General features: G+C 51.0%; 1 protein-coding gene across 3 annotated transcripts; it reads right to left on the bottom strand.

The window, feature by feature from the left end:
• Window positions 1–911: 911 nt before the first annotated feature.
• Window positions 912–8,321, bottom strand: IL17B (interleukin 17B). 3 transcript variants are annotated; one of them, XM_040239629.1, is made up of 4 exons: window positions 8,188–8,321; window positions 5,510–5,776; window positions 2,440–2,729; window positions 912–1,211 (listed from the first exon to the last, which is right to left on the bottom strand). In XM_040239629.1, the coding sequence occupies exons 2-4, from the start codon at window positions 5,630–5,632 to the stop codon at window positions 980–982; spliced, it is 645 nt and encodes a 214-aa protein (XP_040095563.1). In that variant the 5' UTR covers window positions 5,633–5,776; window positions 8,188–8,321; the 3' UTR covers window positions 912–979. The 3 variants fall into 3 exon arrangements, with proteins under 3 accessions (XP_040095563.1, XP_040095564.1, XP_040095562.1); XM_040239630.1 differs by lacking the exon at window positions 8,188–8,321 and adding an exon at window positions 4,843–4,976 and having other exon boundaries at window positions 5,510–6,060; XM_040239628.1 differs by lacking the exon at window positions 8,188–8,321 and having other exon boundaries at window positions 5,510–6,060.
• Window positions 8,322–22,851: the final 14,530 nt, after the last annotated feature.

Below are 22,851 nucleotides of genomic sequence, written 5' to 3'. Positions count from 1 at the left end.
GATGGGGTTGGGGGAGGGATTAGCATCCAGGGGTTAGAAGCCAGCAGGGGCTTTAGGACAAGTGAGTCCATATAGCCTTTTTTTTTTTTTTAACTTTTTGACTGTGCCCCACGGCATGTGGGATCTTAATTCTCCGACCAGGGATCAAACTCACACATCCTGCATTGGAAGGCGGAGCTTAACCACTGGACTGCCAGGGAAGTCCCCACACTGCATTTTTGATCAGCAAAGATTCTTGGTATAAGCCAGCAGTTCTCAAAATGTGGTCCCCATACCAGCAGCATCAGTATCACCTGGAAACCACTGACTTAGAAACACAAAGTCTCCTCTCAGTCCCCTGCCCCCTGCCCCGCCCCCAGTTGCACACTCCCCCGCTCCGCGCCCCCCCTGCCCCCCACCCCAGCAGAAAGGTCTTGTTTGCAGTGGCCCTTTACTTCACCAGGGAGAATCAGCCCTTGTTCACTCCTAGATAGGTTTCTACTAACAAAGCTCCAATAACATGACTGAAATAAAGGCTTATAAACGCAAAGAAAGTATCTGACTGTCCTAAATGGTAGAAAGGACTTCCTAGGTGACTCAGATGGTAAAGAATCTGCCTGCAATGTAGGAGACCCAGGCTCAATCCCTGGGTCAGAAAGGTCCCCTGGGGAAGGGAATGGCAACCTACTCTAGTCTTCTTGCCTGGAAAATTCCAAGGACGGAGGAGCCTGGTAGGCTATAGTCCGTGAGGTTGCAAAGTCGGACACGACTGAGCGACTAACACTTAAATGGTATAAATGAATGTACAGTTTTGTAATAACCCATCTCAGTGTTGAAGAACTCTGGGTGATGGAAAATCTTCCTCCACATTGATTGAAATCTACCTCCCACCCAGTTTTGGCTTCAGAGCCACAAGGAGCAAACCCAAGGTCTTGCTTTACAAAAGACAGCCTTTACTTTTCATCGCCTTGCTCGGCAAGGGGGTGTGGGGAGGACTGTCTCAGAAGATGCAGGTACAGCCCACGGCGATGGTCTCCATGACCGCGCGCTGGCGGCAGGGTCCGGGGCGTGGCGGCGGCGGGCAGAGGCGGCGACGCACAGGCACCTGGCTGAACACGGGCACGCTCACCATGCTGCGGTCCTCCTGCATGGTGAAGGGGTTCACGCAGCCCAGACACAAGCACTGCGCCTCCGGCAGGTCTGCAGGAATGCGGCCGGGGTCATGGTTGATGCTGTGGGAACGCAGGAGAGAGCACAGGGCAGAAAGGACAATCGCGGGAAGGACAAACCGACACCCACCACCACGCCCCTGCCTTTCCTTGCCCAGGTTTCGGCACAGCAAGCATGTGCCATGTGGAGGACAGGCAGTGAACTTGTGGGCCCACAGCCCGGGAGCTTGTTAGAAATGCAGAACCTCCCCCTACCCTAGACCTCCTGAATCAGAGCCTACATACTCATAAGATCCCCGAGAAGGTCAAGGGCACAGCAAAGTAGAAGCCTGGCTTCAGAGGGTCTTTACAGACCCTTTCAGTTGCCACATTCCAGGTATGGGAGCCACTAGCAACATGGGGCTGTTCGAGCTTAAAATAATCAAAACTAGCTCCTCAGTGACACTAGCCACATTCTATGCGCCCAGGAGCCGCATGAGGCTAGTGGCTACCACACTGGACTTTACACTGTCACAGAAAGTTCTATGAACATACTGTTCTAGTCTCAAGATATAAATTATGTGGCTAAAAGTCTTTGGCCTGGGTTCGTGAGTGAGAACCCCTCAGGGTCAGTCTTTTTCTTTATTATTTAATCAACACATATACACGTGGCCCCTTCTGTGTGCCAGGTGCTGTGCTGGGAAGTGGAGCTACAACCAAGGTAAGACACCACTGCTGTCCCCCAGGGGCAGCAGATCTTGATTCCCAAGCCCAGCAGTGTATCCTAACCACGTGGAGATGTAGAAAATGCCACTTGCTGGGCCTCATCCCTGGAGATTTTGATTGGATGGGGCGTGAGAATCCTTAGATGATTCTGATACAGGCACCGGGATGGTCCCATCTATCGTGAGAGATGGATGTGCACACAGCCAACTCAGCACTGCTTGAAAGTGCTGTAACTAGCGGTGTGTACAAGGCACTCCGAGCTGGAGGACATGGCATTAGGGGAAGGCCCTTTCAGGCCCTTCACTGGAGACTTGGAGAGCACAACATCAGAGCCCGGCATAGATGTCTCGTTTCATAACAAGTCAGTGAAGTAGATACTACTATCACCTCCACGTATAGTTGAGGAATCTGAGGCTCAGAGAGGCTAAGCAACTTGCCCAAAGCCACACAGTCAGTAAAAGGCAGAGCCAGGATGCAAACCTAAGCCTCTGAATCCAAGATCTTCACTCTTGATAGGGAGAGTGGGAAGGGCATCCCCTCCAGCCCCCAACACAAAGCTTTCCCACGGCTGCCTGGCCTGGCCTACCTGTAGCCCCAGGGTGACAGGCTCCTCTTGTTGGACAGCCACAGCTGCAGGTTGACCTCGCACTTCTTCCTGGCCGGCTCAGAGCTGTTCCTCAGCTGGGCCACCATCTCCCCCAGGTTCCTCTCATATTCCTCCATGCGGGCATAGGGCTTTGCCCGGGACACCAGGTCCAGTGGCAACTGGTGAGGCCCAGGGGCCAGGGTCCCAGGCCGCCCTGGCCCCTTTCTCTTGCCTTTGGGGTTCCTGGGCTGGCCCAGCCCCAGAAAGATGGAGATGGTGAGAAGGAACAGCTGGAGAGGAAGGCCACAAGTCAAAGGTGGGAGAGACAGGTCACTGCCTAGGCCAAGACTCAGGGCACAAGGAAGGAGGAGGGAAGAAGAAAGGCCTCTAGGGGAGCCACCTGTCAAGCCCTGGCCTGGTCCCACCAGCCCACCACACCTGTACTGATACATGTACATGCCGCGTTCATCACTAAATCCTGTTGCACCTCTTAAAAACCTCCCCACCCATCCACTTCTCTACCTGCACCAACCTGTCACTTCCCCGGACAGCTCAGCAGCCTCCTACCTGGTACTGCATATCTCCCCATCTCCCCCTGACTCCTTCCAATCAGTTCTCCACACCTGCCCAATGATGGGTTGGAATGCCAACCTACTAACATCACCTCCCCAGGCCAGACCTCTGTTGTGTTCTCCCTCCTCACATCACACCTGGTTTCCTCTTGCACCTATGCTTCAGCCTCAGGCCTTCTCTCGAACCTTCCTCTCCTCGCACAAGGACTTTGCACAGGCTGCTTCCTACAGTCACCCCGCATGTCTTGGCTCCAGTGTTACTTCCTTAGGGAGGCCTCTGTGGACCTTCTTGGGCTCTCCGCACCCCATGCTTCCTTCACGACGGCCGTCTTCCAGTCAGTGTACGAGGGCCCCTTTCACAAGTCAGGCCCCCACTAAACACAGGCTCCGAGACAGCCAGCGCTCTATCCATTTCCACATACTGCCTTGTCCCCCATGTCTGCACGGTACTGGGCACTTAGGTATTCAGTGAACATTTGCTGAGTGAATGAATGCCTGTCACCACCTCTGCCCGTCTGTAGCTTGCAGTCTGGCAAGGAAAACAGATGGTGGACAAGAAACAAGCATCTAAGCCTCGCTAGCAGCAGAGTGGGGATGGGGCCAGAGTGCGGTCAGAGACAAGCAGGGCCGCCTGCTTAGCCTGGTGCCAGTGGGGTGGGCTTGCAAAGCCTTTCTGGGGAAGGGGGCATGACTGGTGAGGTTTGAAGAATAAGACAGAGACAGATGTGGGCAGAGAGAGCCTAAAAATGGTATAGAGGTGGGGGAGGGAACCATGTGAGAGGAAGTTTCAGTGGCTTAAAACTTTGCTGAAAGGAAACAGTGGGGCTGAAATAGAGTGGACAGGAGATGAGGGCAGATGAGGTTGGTGATGTGTGCAGGTCATGGCCAAAGACCCCTGATTAACCCCATGACACTGGTTCTCCACTCCTCCACCCCCCAACCATCTGCCTTCCTGACCCCTTGTCCACCCCCACCCGCTGCTGTCCACCCCTCCCTGCAGCATCAGGAAAGCCTCTCATTCACATGGGAGAGGACCTGGGTGCCCCGCAGAATGCAGACTCCAGAACTGGAGTCTGGAGAGGAGGAAGCTGGGAGAGGAGGGCCAGGACTTGGGTGGGAGCCAGGGCTGGTCAGAAGGGAAAAGCCTCCAGAGGGGACTTCATCTCCTCCCTGAGCCTAGCCAGGCTCCTACCTGCCCCATACCCCTCACCCCACCACCCGCATGGCCCGTGCTGATCTCTCCTGCCTACCCAGCCAGTCTTGACCCTTGCAAACAAGTTTCAGCAGAGCCCCTCTTGGTAGAACCATTTCTTGGCACCAAATCCATGACAGATTCAAGTCATTGGTACAGAAAGACATCTCCCTAACAATAGGCTTTCTCATCTGAGCTGCTCACATGGCATTCTTAAACCCTGGCTCTCCACTCAGAGAAATTCAGAAGAGAACCCGTCTCCCTCCATCCCTTTATAGATGAGAAACAGAGAAACAGAAGGGCCTGCCCAAGGTCACACAGCCTGGATCTCAGGACAGAGAGACTCTGGAAAAACCCCGATAACTGAGATTGCCAAGATCTCCTCAGTTGCCTTTGGCCTGAAAGGGCCTTGGTGTAGTGGGGCTGCGCCCAGCTCAGGAGCCGGAGCCGCTGGCCATGGCTGCAGGCTCTGAGACCAGTCTCTGTTTCTCTCTCGTCCTGGGGGACAGGACAGAGGGAGAACTCGCCTCTGCAGATTCCAAGCCAAACAGAGGTGGCTATTAATCAATGGAGAAGAAGTAAAAAAAAACACTCAGGCCCTAAAAAGGAGTGGGGGTGGGGTGGGGAATTGCCACGTACCAGGTTATGCGGCCAGTCCATCCCTCGAGCCAGGCGATCAGCCTGCAGCTGCCGCCCGCCTGGAACCCCAGATGCCTCCGCCACGAGAATGGCAGCAACAGGACTCAGCGCAGCAATTATAGCTCGTCAGGGGGCTGCCGGGGGTGTGGGTGGGTGGGCTCGTCATCGCCTGGGAACCTTGGGCTCCCAGCTGGCGGGCCTGGCGCGGTGGCAGGCGGTGAGGGGCGTGGGGGCAAGCCAGGAGCCGGGCTGAGGTGCCCAGGGGCTGTTGACTGAGGGACAATGCCCTGTGTGTCTGGTGGGGCTCTGGCGGGTGGCACCTCCGCCTGTGGCCTGCGGCCGGCCGCCCAGCCAGCACCCACAGGGCTACCTAAGACAATCAGCTTCGTCAGTTTGGGGGATGGCAAGGGGGCAAAGGTGGAGGAGGGACAGGCTGTCCGTTGGTCAGGACAGCAAATGTCCTTGGAGCATGCTGGCCAGGAGCAGGACACAGGCCCCATCTCCCAGGGAGACAGCCTCAGGCACCCCAGCCTCAGCCAGCCCCAGGTAAGCTCAGAGGCCCTTGGCACCCCCATAGCTCCCAGGCAGGGAAACTGAGACCAGAGTGAAGAAGGGACTTGTCTAGGATTATACAGTGAGTGAGGGATGCCAGAGCCAGGATTAATACCTGGTCTCTGGGCAGGGCTTTATCCACCCCCAGTGTTGCTTTTCTTGGCATATTTTCTGCACGGTTCAAGCCTGCTATGAACATGTTTCTGAATCTGTGTGCTCTCACAAGAGCCAAGTCCATGAGGTCCGTGAAGACTTGATGGCGGGTTGTCCTGGGCTTCTGGATGCAATGCTCCCCCTCATGTAGAGAAGCTCTCCACTTCAAGGGCCTGTCCCTGCATGGTTGCTTGTGACTTCCATCCTCTCTCAGCCTCAGTTTCCTTCTCTGTAAAATGGGAGCCATGCCCAAGAATCAGTGGTGGCCTGGCCCATTTCTGCTGGAAATCTTTCTGAGTCTCATTTCCCCTGTGTCTAGAACAACCTCTAGGGGTTGTTACTAGGAGTAAGGGAAATAAGCCACATTAAACAGCTGACATAGTGCCTGGTGTGTAGCATGTGCTCAATAAACATAGCTGTTTATTATGAAGACTATCACTGTACAATAACGGTGTAATTGTTCTTGGGAACATTCAGTTCAGTTCAGTTCAGCCACTCAGTCATGTCCGACTCTTTGTGACCCCATGAATCGCAGCACGCCAGGCCTCCCTGTCCATCACCAACTCCTAGAGTTCACCCAAACTTATGTCCATCGAGTCGGTGATGCCATCCAGCCATCTCATCCTCTGTCGTCCCCTTCTCCTCCTGCCCCCAATCCCTCCCAGCATCAGAGTCTTTTCCAATGAGTCAACTCTTCGCATGAGGTGGCCAAAGTACTGGAGTTTCAGCTTTAGCATCAGTCCTTCCAATGAACATCCAGGGTTGATCTCCTTCAGAATGGACTGGTTGGATCTCCTTGCAGTCCAAGGGACTCTCAAGAGTCTTCTCCAGCACCACAGTTCAAAAGCATCAATTCTTGCTGTTCTATTTAGCATTAGAGCAAGCACAGTTCTTATGGCCCAGCCAACTCTCCTTTTTACCTCTTTGGGCCCACCCTCCCGGCTGAGAGCTTTGGACCTCACAGCCTCTGGCCAAAATTTCATGAGCTTAGGTAACCCCGGGGTCCTCTTGTCTAGGAATCATGTGCTGGATGGACCTGGTCTGGGTCTTTCCCCTCAAGTGAGCAGCCCAGCTGAATGTGAGCAAGCGAGCTCCCCTGAGAAGGAGGTAAAAGGGGGTGTGAAGAGCACAGGGGAGGGACACAGAGAGCAGGCTTCAGAACTACACCATCCTGTTGGGGCCACTCTTGGCCATTTACAGGAATCGCCGAGGGGAAGAACGCAGGGTGCAAGGCGCTCCTGAATGTCACAAGATTAATCTGTCCGGGGCAGGTTTCCACAGCATAACTGAGAAGCTGGCTGAGGCTCGAGCTCATGAGAGATACCACCATATTTGGTCAAATACTAGACAGGGCTCTATTCTATCATTGGAAACTCCAGAGGGAGGGGGACTCTGAAAATACTCCTCAAGCAACAAAGGCCCCCAGTCCCACCCCAGGCTGCCCCAGCCCCAACACCACTGTCCTTTGGACGTGTGAAACAGCCAGCATGGGGAGGCAAAGGATGGGGGCAAGCTGGTTGTAACCTGTGCAGCCTTCTTGCTGCCCTTCTGCTGATGCTGCTGGTGGGGTCCCACAGACATGCAGCTGGGGTCCCCCTCCCTGCATCTACAGAAAGGGAGAAATTAAAAGATGGGGATTGGGCTACAAGGGGGTTCCTCAGTTTCTCAGGACCCCTGAAACCACCACACTCTTCTTCCCTGCCAGGACACACACTGCAGTCTTCCATCTCCCAAAGACAGGGCTTGGCTGCCTCAGCTTCCAACTTCACAGATTCCAGGGTCCTGGCCCCAGAGTTCTAATGAGGCAGTCTCAGGAATCTGCACCTTACCCAGGCCCCATTCAAGGAACTACAGGGCTCCTCACCCATCACCTGCCCTATCACCATTCTACCACCAGAAGACCAAGGCCCAGGGAGGGACAGGCCTTACCCAAACTCACACAGCATGTTGGTGCAAAGCTGAGTAAGGCTGGTTCAAGCACAATTTATTCTCCTAATTCTTAAGCAGGGGGCCTAGATTCAGTCCCTGGTTAGGGAACTAGATTCCACATGCTACAACTAAGGGTTAACGTGCTACAACTAAGGGTTCACGTGCTACAACTAAGGGTTCACGTGCTACAACTGAAGACCCCACGTGCCACAACCAAGACCTGATACAGGCAAATAAATAAATTCAAGTATTTTTTTTTAAAGACAGAGAACCTAGAAGCCAGGCCAGTCCTTCTGGTGGCCCCAGAGAGGGGAGGGGGATCTGCGGATACTTAAGCAGGTACAGTGAGGAGTCAAGGATGGACCCAGTCACCATCATTGGGTTTCCCATTCCTGGGCCAGTTCAAGCCAGGAAGCAGGCTTGTTCTTCCAACTTTGGTTTCTAGAAACCACTGAGAGGTCATCAGACCTGAAGGGTATCCTGAGGATGAACCCTGCCTGACCACTGAGGCACCTTCTCCTGCAAGTCAGAGCCAGGCCTGAAGGAGGCATGATAACAGAGACCCCTTAGGTCTTTTCTCACAGTCAGGGATCAGTACAGGGGAATCAGGGAAGGGCTACATGGGCTGGAGAGCAAGGGGCAGGAAATGGTCGTGCTCAGAGTTACCAGGTCCGTTGGAGGCCACCCAGCTACAAGCAGCTCTGTACTCACCACCAGGTGGCACCACCAGAAAGCCAGATGTCCCCGAGGAGCAGGCAAACCCTGGCAGAACTTTCACGTCAGCTACTTCTTTTCCCTGGATGAAAACAAGGGAACCAGGTAAGTAAAAGTCTTGTGCCTACCCATGGCCGCCGGAGCAACCCTAGCGTTGATGAGGACCAGTGCCCGGGACACCTTCCAGATCAGAGCAGGAACTGCATGACACACAACCAGCCAGGAGTGAGGGGGCAGGGGCTGGGTGGTAGCTTCTGTCTGCTGTGTGAGTGACTGCCTTTACTTGGAGCACCTACCATGTGTTAGGCCCTAGGCCTCTGGCACCAGGACAACATAATCTTTAGGAAAACAATAAGTAATAATAGCTGCTGCTTAATTCTACTTACTTAGACTACCTGCATGCATGCATGCTCAGCTGCTCAGTCTCATCCAACTCCTGCAACCCCATGGACAGTAGCCCATCAGGCTCCTCAGTCCATGGGATTTCCCAGGCAAGAATACTGGAGTGGGTTGCCATTTCTTCCTCCACTTAGACCACCTAGTACAGTGATAAGTCTCATGTGCATTGTTATTTGTGGTTGGTTGGTTGTTTTAAAAAATCTTTTGGCCACACTGCTCAACATATGGGATCTTAGTCTGCCGACCAGGGATTGAACTTGCACCTTCTGCATTGGAAGCACGGAGTCTTAACCACTGGACTGCCAGGGAAGTACCACATGCACTGCTTTATTAAATCCTTCCAACCACCCTGTGGTGAGGTCTTAATTTTATCCCGAATCTACAGATGGGGAAACTGAGACTCAGAGAGCCCACAGTCACAGAGGATTCAAAGCAAATTTGATTCCTGTGCATGCTGTTTCCTGCTGTGCAGGAAGGAGAGGGATATCACAGTCAGCAAGGAGGCAGGAATGTCCAACTGGTCAGCTGGTCACTGAGGGGGGTCTATGCTTGCCTCAGCCACACCTTGACATCTTCAAACCAGATCCTGCATGTTGGGGCAGTCACTGAACCCAAGCCCAAACAGAGTCCTCATAGAGATGTAAGAGTTCCCAGGCTGTGGGTCTGGCACCCAGCAATATTCCTAGCTCATAGTGTAGGCATTCACTAAATACCTGATGCATTCAATCCTAACAGCTACATATATGTGACACAGGGTGGTAATGCTGGGGTAGAGCATGGGAGGCCAGAGCAGCAGGGAACCAGAGAAGGAGATGCAGCCCAGGAGGTCAGAGTTCAGACTCCAGAGGTTGACAGACCCGAGTTTTAATTCTGCCTCTGCCACTTCAGAGCTGTATAATCTCAGGAAAGTTACTTGACATCTCTGAACTTAGTTTCTCATGCACAGTGGAGATAATAGTAACTTGGCTCTCAGTGGATGGTTGTGGGGACCAAACGAGATAATGCATGTTGTAGCCCTTAGCAGAGCACCTGACAAAAGTAAGCCCTCAATCAGGGGCAGCTGCAATTGTCACTGTGATTGTTAAAACAAGTTTTGACTTGGGCCTTCCAAAAAATGCTTCTGGGGACCTCCCTGGTGGTCCAGGGGCTAAGACTTCACCCTCCCAATGCAGGGGGCCCAGGTTTGATTCCAGGCCAGGGAATTAGATCCCACATGCTGCAACTAAGAGTTTGCATGCTGCAACCAAAGATCCCATGTGCCACAATTAAGACCTGGTGCAGCTAAATGCATTTTTTTTCTAAAAAAGTTGCTACCTAGGATGTTCCTGGGTAGGAAGGGCATTGCGATAGGGGGACAAGGATAGAACCAGCAGAAGAATGTAGCGGTCCCTGTTCCCCGTGGGCCCACCCTGGAGCCTTGGCTGAGCCAGGAAGGCCTGTGGGATTCAGCGTAGAGATTTGCCCAAGTGGACCCAGCAAGGTCAGGGGAGGCAGGAGGAGACTAGCAGGCGCCTCTGCTGCAAGATGGAGGGGGCTGTGGCCAAGAGGGCGCATCCTCCACTGGAGGTCTTGGCTCTCCTGCCGAGCTGCCCACCCCATCCCCCACCCTCTCGGGGTAGGAGTTCTTCTCCCAGGCCCATATTTGCACAAATGCCTCCCTCACTGCTCGCTTCAGGGCCCCAGCCAAGAGGCACTATTTTAAGCTCCCTGGACGGGAACGCTGTTGGTGGGAACAGACCCAGCCAGAAAGCTCCCAGTTCTCAAAAAAGGGCAAGGCCTGGGTGAATGGGCGGCCACTGGGATATGCAGAAGGCCCACCAAGTCCACATGACCCTCTGCCCAGGCCAGGAGCCAATGCCTCCATTTCCAGAGGCAGTCAAGGAAACATGAGTGGAGGCGGGGTAGAATTCTAAGAGTGGGCTTGTGCTCTGGGACTAGGTGGCCGAGGCCACTCTTCCACCCAGGATCCAGCCTTGAAAATGTCAAGTTTGTGTTTCTGGGTTGCAGATTGACACTGGGGAATATCTTGTGTTAGCCTTTACTAGTGTAAGAACTCCTTTTAAAGCATCTTTGCTGGACACCTCCAGTGTAAGGCAATCATTTGTCTCTGAGATTGCACATCCCACTCTTTGGAGCTTTAGTTGGGTGATAAAGGTTTTGTCTTTCATTATACTTCAGTCCCCCCCTATCACGCAATAGGGTGTAGTGGCAATTGCAGACTTCAGAAATGGTGCTTGAACACTTGCTCTGCCACATCCATTTTTTTTCTAACTTCAATGAGCCTCAGTTGCCTCACAGGGTTGTTACAATGGCTTTATCATAAAAATTATGATTGGCCTAGCATACAATAGATAAACTTAAGATTTGGCTAGTTTGGGTCGCTTTTATAGTAATGTGATTGGTTTGTGTGTGACTGTGTTTATTGTGTGGGTGTTTTTGTGGTTTGTGTGCTATTTTTGCTTTTTGATCATGAAGAACCAGTATAGGTTAATATTTAAAGCATAGACTTTGAACTATAGCAACTGCATCCCAGCCTCACCACAAAACAGCTGAGTCACCTCAGGCAAGTAACCTAACTCTTCTGAGCCTGTGTCCTCCTTGAAAGGAGGGAAAATTTAATGGGAAAACGTACGTAAAGCACCTGGCACAGTGTGGGCTCAGTGAATGGCCGTGCTACACGTTATTCTTAGCTGTGCTCAATCAGGTCACACCAAACAATTCCAGAAGCACTTTCTTCTAGAAATTTTCAGCTGCCAGAGTGCCAGTAACAGCATGGACTGCCCTGGGAGAGTGAGCTCCCCATTAGCCGAGGTGTTTTAGTGGAGGCCAGAAGACCAGTTGTGAGGGAAATAAAAGAAAAAGAGAGAGTTGGGCTCTTTGAGCTTTATAAGTTCCCTTCTAGCCTGGAACGGTCTGACGTCTGAGGCCTCAGGCCCCCATGCGGGGCCGTCCTGCCTGCCTCTACTTGCCCAGACTGAGACAGGAAGGAGCCCAAGGCGGCCTGTGAAGGATGTGGAATAAACAGCCTGTCCTCAGGGCAGATGGAGGCGCCGGGCCCCCTGCCCACCAGCATATCCTCCCCTCAGTCCCAGGGGATGTTTATACTCTGGTCAGAGTTTACAGGACGTCTGGACTTACAAAATCCAGAGTTCTGATTTCCTCCCCCACCAACTGTCAGCCCCTCCTCTTGCTGGGTGGGTCTGCACCTATTTTGGGTGGGAAGCCCCATCCTCCAGGGGAAGCAGGAAAAGGGTGAGAAATGTTCTCTTCAGTCCCCCAGAGCCTGGACCCCAGAGGTGGACGGAGCTTATGCTGTGGGGGATGAGCAGAGAAGGTGGTGGTGTCTCACAGCTGCTTATGGGAGAGGAGTCCTGGGAGGGAGAGGCAGGGGGAGGGGGGACACTTCCCTTGCAGCTTGGGTTCAAAGACCTGCTCCCCCCAACACAGCTAATAGTGGATGGTACTCACCAAAGTCTGACTTACATATTGGCTTCAGCTACTGGCTCAGATAGTGCTGTTTTTGTTCCCCAGGTTTTGGAGTATACCTGCACGACCACAAATTTGTGGATGGGGTCTTGCCTGTGGGTGTTTTGTTTCAATATTGATTTGAAGAGTCATCAGGCGGAAGCTTCTTGCAGGCCTTGGACACACCTTATTCATATGAGTTTCTCAAGCGCCTGACTCTGGTGTCTGGGCCCCGCTGTGACCAGGGCAGGATCTGCTGAGAAAAGAGAGAAACCCTAAGGCTACTCACTATGCACCACTTGGGGGACAGGCAGAGACTCCAAGATCCATCAGCTTCACTCCTCAGCAAGGAGCCCTGATGGCCACAGCCAAGGATCCCGTCCCCACCCTGCCTCCCCCGACCAGAAAACAGCCTGCAAAACTTGCAGGCTCTTAGAGCTGCAGTGAACTCAACCCAGGCCTCCCAACAGAAGCTCGTCCCTGTGGCCTGAGCCTCTTGGGAGACGATATTGAGAAGACGCACCAAGTGGGGGTTTACACAGCTTGTCTGGGAGGCTCTGTAAGTTTCTAGGAGCTGTGACTTTCAAGGTAGGAGCAAGGAAGAGCCTTAAAAAGTCTTGAGAAGGATTTGTTCCCTTCATTTAACACATATCTACTGAGCACCAACTATGTACCAGGCATTGTTCTAGGCACTGGGTGTACAGCAGTGAACAGTTAAAACAGTTCCTGAGCTCATATTCTTTTAGAGGATGGTAGAGGTAACAGTATCAACATTTTAGGACAAGCCTGTGACTTAGGGTCTTGCTGGGCCCCTCTCTTCTCAGTCCCCTGTACCTCTTGTATCCGTGGGAACTCCTGCATCTCCTGGGAAGCCCATGACCTCAGCCCTCAGGGCATGTGGAGGAAGGTACAATGTCTCCAGAATGTGAAATCTTGCCAAATTTCCATTGGAAGGTCAGTTCTCATAAATACTGTATTTGTGGGGAAAGAGGAAGAAGTGCCTAGCGTGGAATCTATTTCCAAAGTCTGGTTCCCAGGAAAGAAGCCCCAATCCGTTCTGCTGTTAGAAGACAGCTCCAAGGTTTCTGACCCTGGGAGACGGAGGTGGTCCAGCCCTAGTACCCAGGCAGATGCTGCAAGTCACTGTGCTAGTGATGACAGTGATACCCCTCTTACGCTGGTCACACTCTACAGTTTACAAAGCACATTTATATCTGTGACTTTATTTATTCCTGGCATCAATCCTACGTAAATGTAAGATTTTCACAGGAGCTCTCGTAAGTAGGCAGAACAGTGAGAATTCAGATTTTTCCCTAAGATCTCTGCTTAATTACCCCTACTGTGCTATCTGAAATGCTCATTTCCAAGTTAACACAGATGACTGAAAACACCAGAAGCTAGACTTCTACATTTAACAGGAGGTTATACATTAAAAGAACAAAAAGAAAGAAAAAAGATTTTCACAGGAGTTGAAACTGAGGCCCAGGGAAGGGAAATAACCTGCCTATGTTCATATAGTAGGTAAAAGGGTGGCAGAGCTTGAGATGAAAGGCTGGGCTCCCAAAGCCACTTTTGACCCCCACCCAACCCTAACGTTCGCCCCAGTTAGGGAATGAGCATTGTATGCAGGCTGTGGTTAGAAGTGGGCACCCTGTCGTTAGGCAGTGCACACAGAGCACCAAAGCCATCCAGATCATTTCTGACACAGCCTGGCTATGCTCTACGGACAAACCTACATTCGAGGGAAATGTGTCTAAAGAGAGGGTCGGTGCCCAAGGGATATGTTTTGTGAGTCAGTGCTGGAAAGAGTTCAAAGGTCAGGCTAACCGTGATCTCCATCCATCCTACCCCCCACCTCCACATTGTGTGCTCTTGGAAAACACTGGTTTTGGCTCTTCAGTCAGGGAGTCACATAACTATGTCCATAATTTTTTGTCTTCCATATTGGGATTCCTTTGTCTTCTATCTTATTATCTCAACCACAGAGCCAGCTCTGACCCTGTCATTCCAGAATCTCTTACGAATCTTGTTTTTAGACCATTTCTTAGAATCACAGGCTCAAGGGGACCTTACGCGTCATTTTGCTGGCATCTCAGTGATACTCCTATCAGATGGTCCCAGTTTCTTATTAGTCTCTACTTCTTTTAAAAATGTCTATCTCCCCCGTTCTTCCATCTGCTGATGACATTTGCTCTTGAGAATACAAAGAATAAAGCTGATCCCTCTCCCTGTGACAAGTGATATCAGTCAGGATGGGCCAAGTTGTGCTTCAGTAACAAGTAATCCTCTTGGAGGCTCGGCCCAGGAAAGGTGCCTTTCTCATCTACAAGTCCTATGTAGGCTGCCTAAGTGGGCTCTGCTCATCAGAATCACTCAGCAACATAGTGTGGTGGAAGTTTCATCATGATACTTGCTTCCACAAGCACTATAATTGGATCAGAAGTATACAGGATTTACAAAGATCAATGACAGGTTCTGGAGTCTTGGCTCCAACCACTTATTTTCTTCAAGCAAATTATTTCATCTCTTTAAGGTTCTGTCTCTTATCTATAAAGTGAGGATCATAAGAAAGTACCTATCATCTCACAGATTTTGCTATGAGATTAACTGAGAGGATGGATGTAAACCCTTGGCCCAGAGTCTGGTTCATAGAAAGAACTCAATAAATTTCAGTTATATATAATGTTACCATGGAATTATGTTAACTGAATAGTGCCTACCAGCTCCAGACAGAACAGTGGTTCTTTCCACTGTTCCTCATGTTGACCAGTTTGAATTCCTTTGAAGAGTTTTTTTTATGATACAAGTCATTTTCACATTATTTTTAATGTACTTTATCTCATGAGAGAGGCCCTTAAGGGTTCAAAGCTGAGGCACAAAAGGATACATCCATGTGTCTTTCCAACCCCAACCAATTTATCCAGTTCAAGGTACATTACCAAGTCCTTTTGAGGAATCCAGAGAAAAGAAGTAAAATCTGGAGAATTCTTGCTTGAGTTACAACCCTATGGTAGAGAAACACAGCAGTCAAACTGTAGAATGTCAGAGTGACAAGAAACTTTTAGAACAAGAAGGTCCCATCATGACCTCTCTTTTACAGAAGGATAAACACAAGTCCAGAGAGAGAAGGGGGCTGATGCAATGTCACACAGCAGTTCAGTGTCAAAGCTGAGACCAGAACACACTTCCTGCAATCCCAGTCTTAGGGCTTTCCACACATCACATAATGGAACAACATTCTCTACCACTGGGCAAGGAGTGGGGCAGATATCTCGGAATTATAGCTTGTCCTCCTTTCACAGAGTTGTACTCTGATGGAGTTGTAAAGTTAAGAACTTTATAAACATTACCTTATTAAGGCTTCTTGGAAACCCAAAGTCACAGCTCCTCTGGGTCATGGGACATGCGTTGAGCATCCAGTGAACAAACAAAGGGTAACGTTACATTTTTCACTTCGTTTAGGAAACCTGGCTTCTAATTATAGGATTTGTTTAATAATCCCGGGTGGTTTACAAAGGCTTGGAGTCAGCCTGCAGTCCTGAGGGCTGCTGAGGAGTGTCAGATGTGGAGACGCGGGTGGGGTGAGGGTAGGGAGCAGGGATGTGGCCTCTGTGGCAAAGGGGAGAGATGGATGAGCAAAGTCAACTGAAGCTGAGGCCTGGAGGGGACTATTAAAGTGATTTCGCCTAATCCCACCAACCAGGTTGCTCCCATCTGGAAATTATCTCCAATAACTCCCCTCTGTTGCCATAACCCTTTCATACAGGGGCAGTGAACCTGAACTTGCTCTGTGGCAAGCAGGTGAAACAATGGTCACACTGCTGTTGGCTTCGATGAAAAACTGATCCCTTTCATTAGCAGTCATGATTAGTGCCCTTCTCCTTGGGGGAACATGGACTAAGAGTTGGTTTGATCTCCATAGTTATTTAAATAAATATATTTTATTTTAAGTAAGTTATTTTTTAAAATAAATCTTTACAAATTTTGTAAAGTACTGCTACACTAATATATTCTATCTTCTTAACACAAAAAAAGAAATTAGAAAGAAATAAAAATATAAGTCCTTATATTGTAATAACTGTATATATAATAGAATATAGAATATAACTAAACCCCTTTAGTTAAGTTCATCACCTCAGTGCAAATCAGGAAAAAAAAAAATCAAAAACAGAAAAGTACAATGAAGTAAGACAAAATCACCCACATTCCCATATTCTTGCAAAATCTAACAGTGTATTTTCGTACACATGTGCAACCATACACACACTCACGTGTGTCACAGGCAGTTCCTTTGCACCATTCAGGTTATGGTTACTGTGGCCCAATTGCTCCTCAGACTTTAAGTGTTCAAGGCCTCATATGCCAATAAGAGCACAAAGCAAAGCACAATGCAGCCGTTCTCCCAGAGGCTCTTACCACCGTTCTCTTACACACCCAGCGGTCCCTTAATCCTTACAGGTGTCTTGGGGGTATAGACAGTGATGAGCCCCACGTGGTGCTATATCAATGTGTTGACCATGATAGAAGGATATGACTGTCCAAGCAGAAGTTGCTCCTGGTGAGTTACATCCAGAACTGTGGGTCAAGTTCACAATCCCCAAAGGGCCTTCAGAGTTGAAAGCTAATATTCTCCCTAGACCAGGGAAGGGCTCCAAGCCAACTGCCGAGGGCCCTTCAACGGGGCAAATCTGTCCCATTTTCCAACAGCATTGATATGCCAGAGAGTCACAGAAATTTCAGAGGACTGTACCACACCATTGCCCCTCCCCTACAACCGCTCCCTCCCCAGTGATCAGCACAAAAGATGTGTTACATCCCTCTCTCCCTGCCTTTACCAGAAATACTCCCTTCAGGCAGTTCATAATGACCTTCTGTCCTGGTTTGTCCATGCGGTGGACTAAGGCAAGACGAAACACAAACCTAACCTCCAGCAGGGCATCTTGCTACATGCACACTTACTCCTCAGCACAGACACGTCATTTATTTTGTTATGGTAAAAATATACACAACATAAAACTGAACATTTTAACTTTTTTAAGTGAACAATTAAACGGCATTAAGTACATTCACAGTGTTGTGCAATTATCACCACTATCCATTTCCAGAGCTTTTCCATCATCCCAAACAGGAACTCTATAGCCATTAAACATTAACTCCCCATCTTCTTCCCCCCAGGCCTGGCAACCACTATTCTTTCTGTCTCTATGACTTTGTCTCCTAGATACCTCATATAAGTGGAACCATACAGTATTCATCCTTTTTGTATCTGATTTATTTCACTTAGCATAATGTTGTCAAAGGTCACCCACGCTGTTGCATGTTCCATAATTTTGCTCCTTTCTATGGCTGAACAACATTACACTGTATGCATGAGCCACATTTTGTTTATTCACTTATCCATCTATGGACACTTCAGCTGTGTTCACATTTTGGTTATTGTGAATAATGCTGCTACAGAGGTCAGTGAACAAGTGTCTAAGTATCTGTGGGTTTTGGTAGTGGTGATAATTATTATTATTATCATAGCCATCCATCCTGAAGAGTGTGAAGTGGTATTTCATTGCAGTTTGGCAAACACATCATTTTACTTAAATGGTATTATTCCATATATCTTCTTCTATACCACGATCTTTAACCTCAGTAATATGTTGTGGACAGCTATCTATAAAATATTTTTGAGGGACTTCCCTGGTGGTCCAGTGGCTAAGACTCCATGTTCCTAATGCAGGTATGATCCCTGGTCAGGAACTAGATCCCACATGCCGCAACTAAGAGTTTGTTTGCATGCCATAACTAAATATTACATGTGCCACAGTGAAGATCCCACGGCCACAGTTGAGACCAGGCACTGTCAAATAAGTAAGTGAAGTAAATAAATATTTTAAAATACATGTTTTTAAAAAATTGGTTTGATGACAATTATAAGCAGTTCTTCACTAATTGTTTAGTACCTCTCAGAATCAAACTCGGTCAATGAAACAAAAGTCGTATGCTCGTCACAGAAACATACGGAGCTTGATTTTCAATGTTCCAAAACATATCTCCCAAATGATCACCTCTGAGGTCTGCCTTTGGGCTGAATTAGCATCAAATAAGGGTTAGGGGTCAGGGACAGGTTGGGGGTGAGAACATGAAGTGTGAGATAAAGCTCACAGGATCTAAGGGCTGGAAGGGACTTGTCAAGCTGTCATTCAGTCTGTTAGCTGTCCTGGTAAAGTGATGAGTTCTCTGACCCATCAATCTATCAAGACAGCCCATTAGTCCATCCCATCCTTGAGTAAATCCACTGACTCAAAAAGTCCTTCCTGGGACTTCCCTGGCAGTCCAGTGGTTAAGGCTCTGTGCACTGGGGGTGCAGGTTCGATCCCTGGTTGGGAACTAAGATCCTACATGCCCCACCCACAAAAAAAGTCTTTCCTATGGAGGTCTAAACCCCATCTTCCTTCAGGTTCAACTGCACCAGTTCAACCTCTTCCTTGATCACCAGTAGAGGTGGAGTAGCTTTGCTCCATTTCCCTGAGTCTCCTGGTCTCCAGGCCCCTCATCCTCCCACTAGGGATTACCTTGCCCCTGACAGCACACACCCTCTGAGGACAGGGAACTCACCAGACACTCTCATTCTTAGCCCCTAACAAGAGGCTCCCCTCACCTCCCCAGACGCCTTACTCTGGCCTCCTCACAAAGCCAGTCTCTTTGCTTCTCCTGGGAATGGAGGGGTTTCATGGCTGCCTCTCCACAGTGTGGAAAGAAAAGCCACGTCACACAATGGTTAATGGTTAAGGCACTAATGACTCCCAAGAGAGGGCATGAGAGCAGACAGAAATGGTTTCAAAAATGTTTGAGACAGATCTGGGGAGACTGTGTCACAAATGGCTGCCATTTAGTTAGTCTCTTGAGATATTATGGCTCCGGGACACCTCCTCTCCTAGGATCTGCCTCCAGGTCATTTCAAATCCTTGCTCTGACCTCTTGTAAAAGACTTCCTGATAAAGGAAACTTGGCTCACAAGGGTGGCCGACTCATGCTTGGCCAAGCGCAGAGTTCATGAGTATTCAAATGGTGGGTCTCTCCGTGACTTACACTGGTTATTTTTCTGTTTTCTTCTCTGTCTTGATATAATATCCTGATGTGACAGTAGCAGCAGTAACAGAAGCATAACTTAAGTTTCACAGCTTCCAAAGTGGGCTTTCCATATGGCTCCATCGGGCTGGTTTATCTTTTCCCTGGGGTCCACTGGTGGTGCTTTGGACGAAAACACTGAGCAGAGTAGAGGGTGGGTGTGATGAGCCTTCCTCGCCACAGTCTTACACCCCAGGGGCACACGCATGAATGGCATCCATCTTCTCGGCTCAGGAAGGAAGCAGATGACACGAATAGCAAGCCTGCTATGCGTCAAGCGTGGGGTAGATATCCGGCATTTACTGAGCACTTATTCTGGAGCCACACAGGACTGACCCCTTCATAAGCACTGTCTGGCTTCATCTTCACAGCAACCCTGGGAGGTGAGGGCTGCTTCTAGCTCCATTTTACAGAGGAGGAAAGTGGGGGTCACAGATGTTAAACACAGTTCCCATCCCTACCCCCTCCGGGAAGCGGCAGAGGCAGTGCTCCAGACTTGGCCCATCCCCCAGGACTGCACCCCACCTGACCCTCGAGGCAACACCAAATGGCAGGCCCGGTGCTCCCCACTTCACGGAGCAGCAGCTAAACTGCACCCAGACCTCACAGCCAAGAAACTGCAAAGGGAGGAACAAACAGAAGCTCCGAGAAGAGATTTCTTTCCTCAGAAGGAACAAAGTCGGGGTGAAGACACTCTTACTAGACCAGGAGCCTCTTAAGACCAGGTACAGTGTAGGGCTCAGCATGCCACATCCCTGGGGCCACCTAGCTGCCCCACGCAAGACGGCCTGAGGGAATTCTAGAGGTGATACTGCCCCAGGAAAGGGGAGAGGAGGGGGCAGCAGTCCCGTGTGGGCCAGGGGTCCAGGGGACAGTGAATGAGAATCGGAATGAAAGTGATTGGGGTCCAGCCAGCCTCACCACAGAAAGGGAGCTCTGAGCAACAAGGCCACTGGGAGGAGCCCTCCACTGGCCTCAGCTCCACAGGCATCTCGCTCCTCTGCCCATGGCTGCTGGCTCCACAGACATCTCGCTCCTCTGCCCATGGCTGCTGGCTCCACAGACATCTCGCTCCTCTGCCCATAGCTGCTGGCTCCACAGGCATCTTCCTGGCGGTCCCTTGCCCGCACTGCAGGAGGCCTGGGGACTCACCCTCCCTAGGGGAGTTGTGCTCTCTGGGAAGAGCCAGATGACAAGCGACTACTTCAGTAGATACATACAAAATAGGCACAGCCCTGGAGGGCAGCAAGCAAAGGCAGCGATGGAGACTAACACTATGGCCAGACAAAGCCTCTCCCAGAGGTGACTTCTGAGTCCAGAAGCAGGAGGAGGAGCCAGCCATGGGAAGATTAGGGAGAGAGCACTTTTGTCAGAGAGGACTGCAATGCAAAGGCACTGAGGCATGAAAAATGTTAAGGATTGTCTAAGAGCCTCTGATGGCCAGAGCGTAATGGGAAAGGGCGAAGGACAGGCATTTCTCTAGACTAGGACTCCAGGGGAAGGAGAGCCCTAGAGGCAGGTCCTCAGACTCTCCTCCTGCTGGTTGCAGGCCCCATGTGTGACCAGGGCAGGCCCTACCCTTCTGGGGTGCCAGCCATCTTTGCACAATGATGGGATTGGCCCCCCAGGGTCCTGACTTTCTAAAGAGAGGATTTACTTCCTCATGGTCACCTATCCCCTGCCATTCCCACCACCCTCTGGACCCCAGGAGCCAGGACGGGTATCTTCCCTGCCAGAGATTCCCAGAAAAAAATCTCAGCACTCCCACTCCAGCCCTGGGACACAGGGGCCAGGGGAGAGGGAGGAAATTCTCACACATAGCTTGCTCCCAGGGAGTTTGCTCATGTTCCCAGGCTGACAACTGGCAACCCTCAGAACTCCGGCCCCTACCCCCTTCCTCCTCCTCCTCCTCTCCCTGCCTCCTGCTCTCCCCCCAGCCCCCCTTCTCCAGCTTAATGACTTCCACATGGGCCTCTGGCAGCTGGAGCCAAGCCTCCCAGCATTGTCTGAAATCTCCAAATTTAGAAGAAATATGAAAATTGTCAACCACTCCTTCCTTAGGGGGTAAAAGCAACATTCGGCACCGGGGGCAGGTCAAGGCGAGGCAGTCACGTGGCAGGCGCCTGGGCCAATGGGGGCCTCCGAGAGGACTCAGCACCCGCCTCGCCCCAACACCAGGCTTGCCTCTTCAGCTCATATAAGGTAAAAGGCAGAGGGGTCTTTGCGGCCAGGGAGCAGCGGGCAAGGGGCTAAGGGGAGGGGGGCCCAGTGCCAGCTGTTTAAAAGTGCCCCTGTGGCAGTGGCAGTGAGGGGTGCCAGAGGTCCAGTGAAGTTAGTTGAGAAGCAGTGATACCTCCAACCATTCCCCAAATGGGCTGGCCCATGTCTCCAGGCCACGAGGAGCCACACCTGGATGGACCCCGAGAGAGGTAAGCAGCAGTGGCAGACAGGGGTCTGTGAGTCTAGTTGTGTGTGTGTGCTGTGGGGGGGGGGGGCCGGGGGGCAGTCTCTGTGGTATCCTCCTCCCCCGGGAGACCCCGGGGGATGCTGCATCGGCGTTCTGATCCTTGCTCTCTTGCTAACCCACTCTGGGCCTCAGTTTCCTCATCTGTGCAGAACCTGGACTGGATGATCTCTAAGCGTGCATCTTGCCCTGACCAGATGTGCAGATCTGTGATCCTGTTCGCTATGGGGACTTCCTGTGGCTGTGGTTAAATGCAGGGGGTGGGAGCAGAGAGAGGGGATGGCGTCGATGTCCCACCACCTGAGCATCACCGCTGTACCCGAGTCTGGGTCCGTCTTGCTGACTTCGCTATAGACAATGCTTCTTCCTTGTCTATGAGGTTTGATTTCTCAGTCCTAAGAGCCTGGGGCTCCTGGCAAGTAAAATTGTTTTCAAATAATGGTTTCAAGAAACAAAGCTGTTGGAGAAGCTATGTCAGCTCAGGTTCCAGCAGACAGGCAGCGAGGCGGGAAGGCCAGGGTGTTGGCTGAGAGGCAGCAGTGGGTAGGGCACACTGGCTGGGGGATGGGGGTGCAGGCTCCAGCCTCAGCTCTGCTTCTCACTGCCTGGTCCTGTGGCCCCAGGCAGACACCCTACCCTCTCTGGGTTGCAGTTTCCCATCTGTACTGTCAGACCATCAGACAACACAGTCTCTGTGCTTCTGAGGATGTGGCTTTAGAGCCCCGTTTGAGCCTAGAGGGCAGCTGGTGTTGGGAAGTTTCCCCAGGAGGCCCTGAGCTGAGTCTGCCATTTGACAACAGGTTTAGGGGCCAAGCTGACACCTGGAGCCCAGGATGTGCTTGGAGGTTGAGCTTCAGGAGGTGGAAAGAGCTGAAGCATCTCTGACTGCAGGCTAGGCCAAGGGAAGGGTCAGCCCACAGCCCCGAGACCTCAGGATGAGCCTGCCCCGAGGCAGCCTCTGCTGGGGAAGACACTGGTCTCTAAATTCAGTGTACTAAGGGTGCAGGATCTTGGAGGGAGATGGGGACAGCATAGAGTTTCAGTGAGGTGAGGTGGTGGAGCCAGGGGATTCAGAGGAAAGCAGAGGACTTGCGATGGGGAACGTGGGAGGCAGGGCTGGAAGACACGGCTCTTCTGAGTATGCCCTGGCCACATCTAGGGCCCAGAATGGACACAGTCCTACAGTGTCAGCCTGCCCAGCACTTTCACCTCCC

This window comes from Oryx dammah, unplaced genomic scaffold (assembly GCF_014754425.2).
Source record: "Oryx dammah isolate SB20612 unplaced genomic scaffold, SCBI_Odam_1.1 HiC_scaffold_5, whole genome shotgun sequence".
Taxonomy (NCBI): Eukaryota; Metazoa; Chordata; class Mammalia; order Artiodactyla; family Bovidae; genus Oryx; species Oryx dammah.
This window is presented reverse-complemented; position numbering and strand designations above follow the sequence as displayed.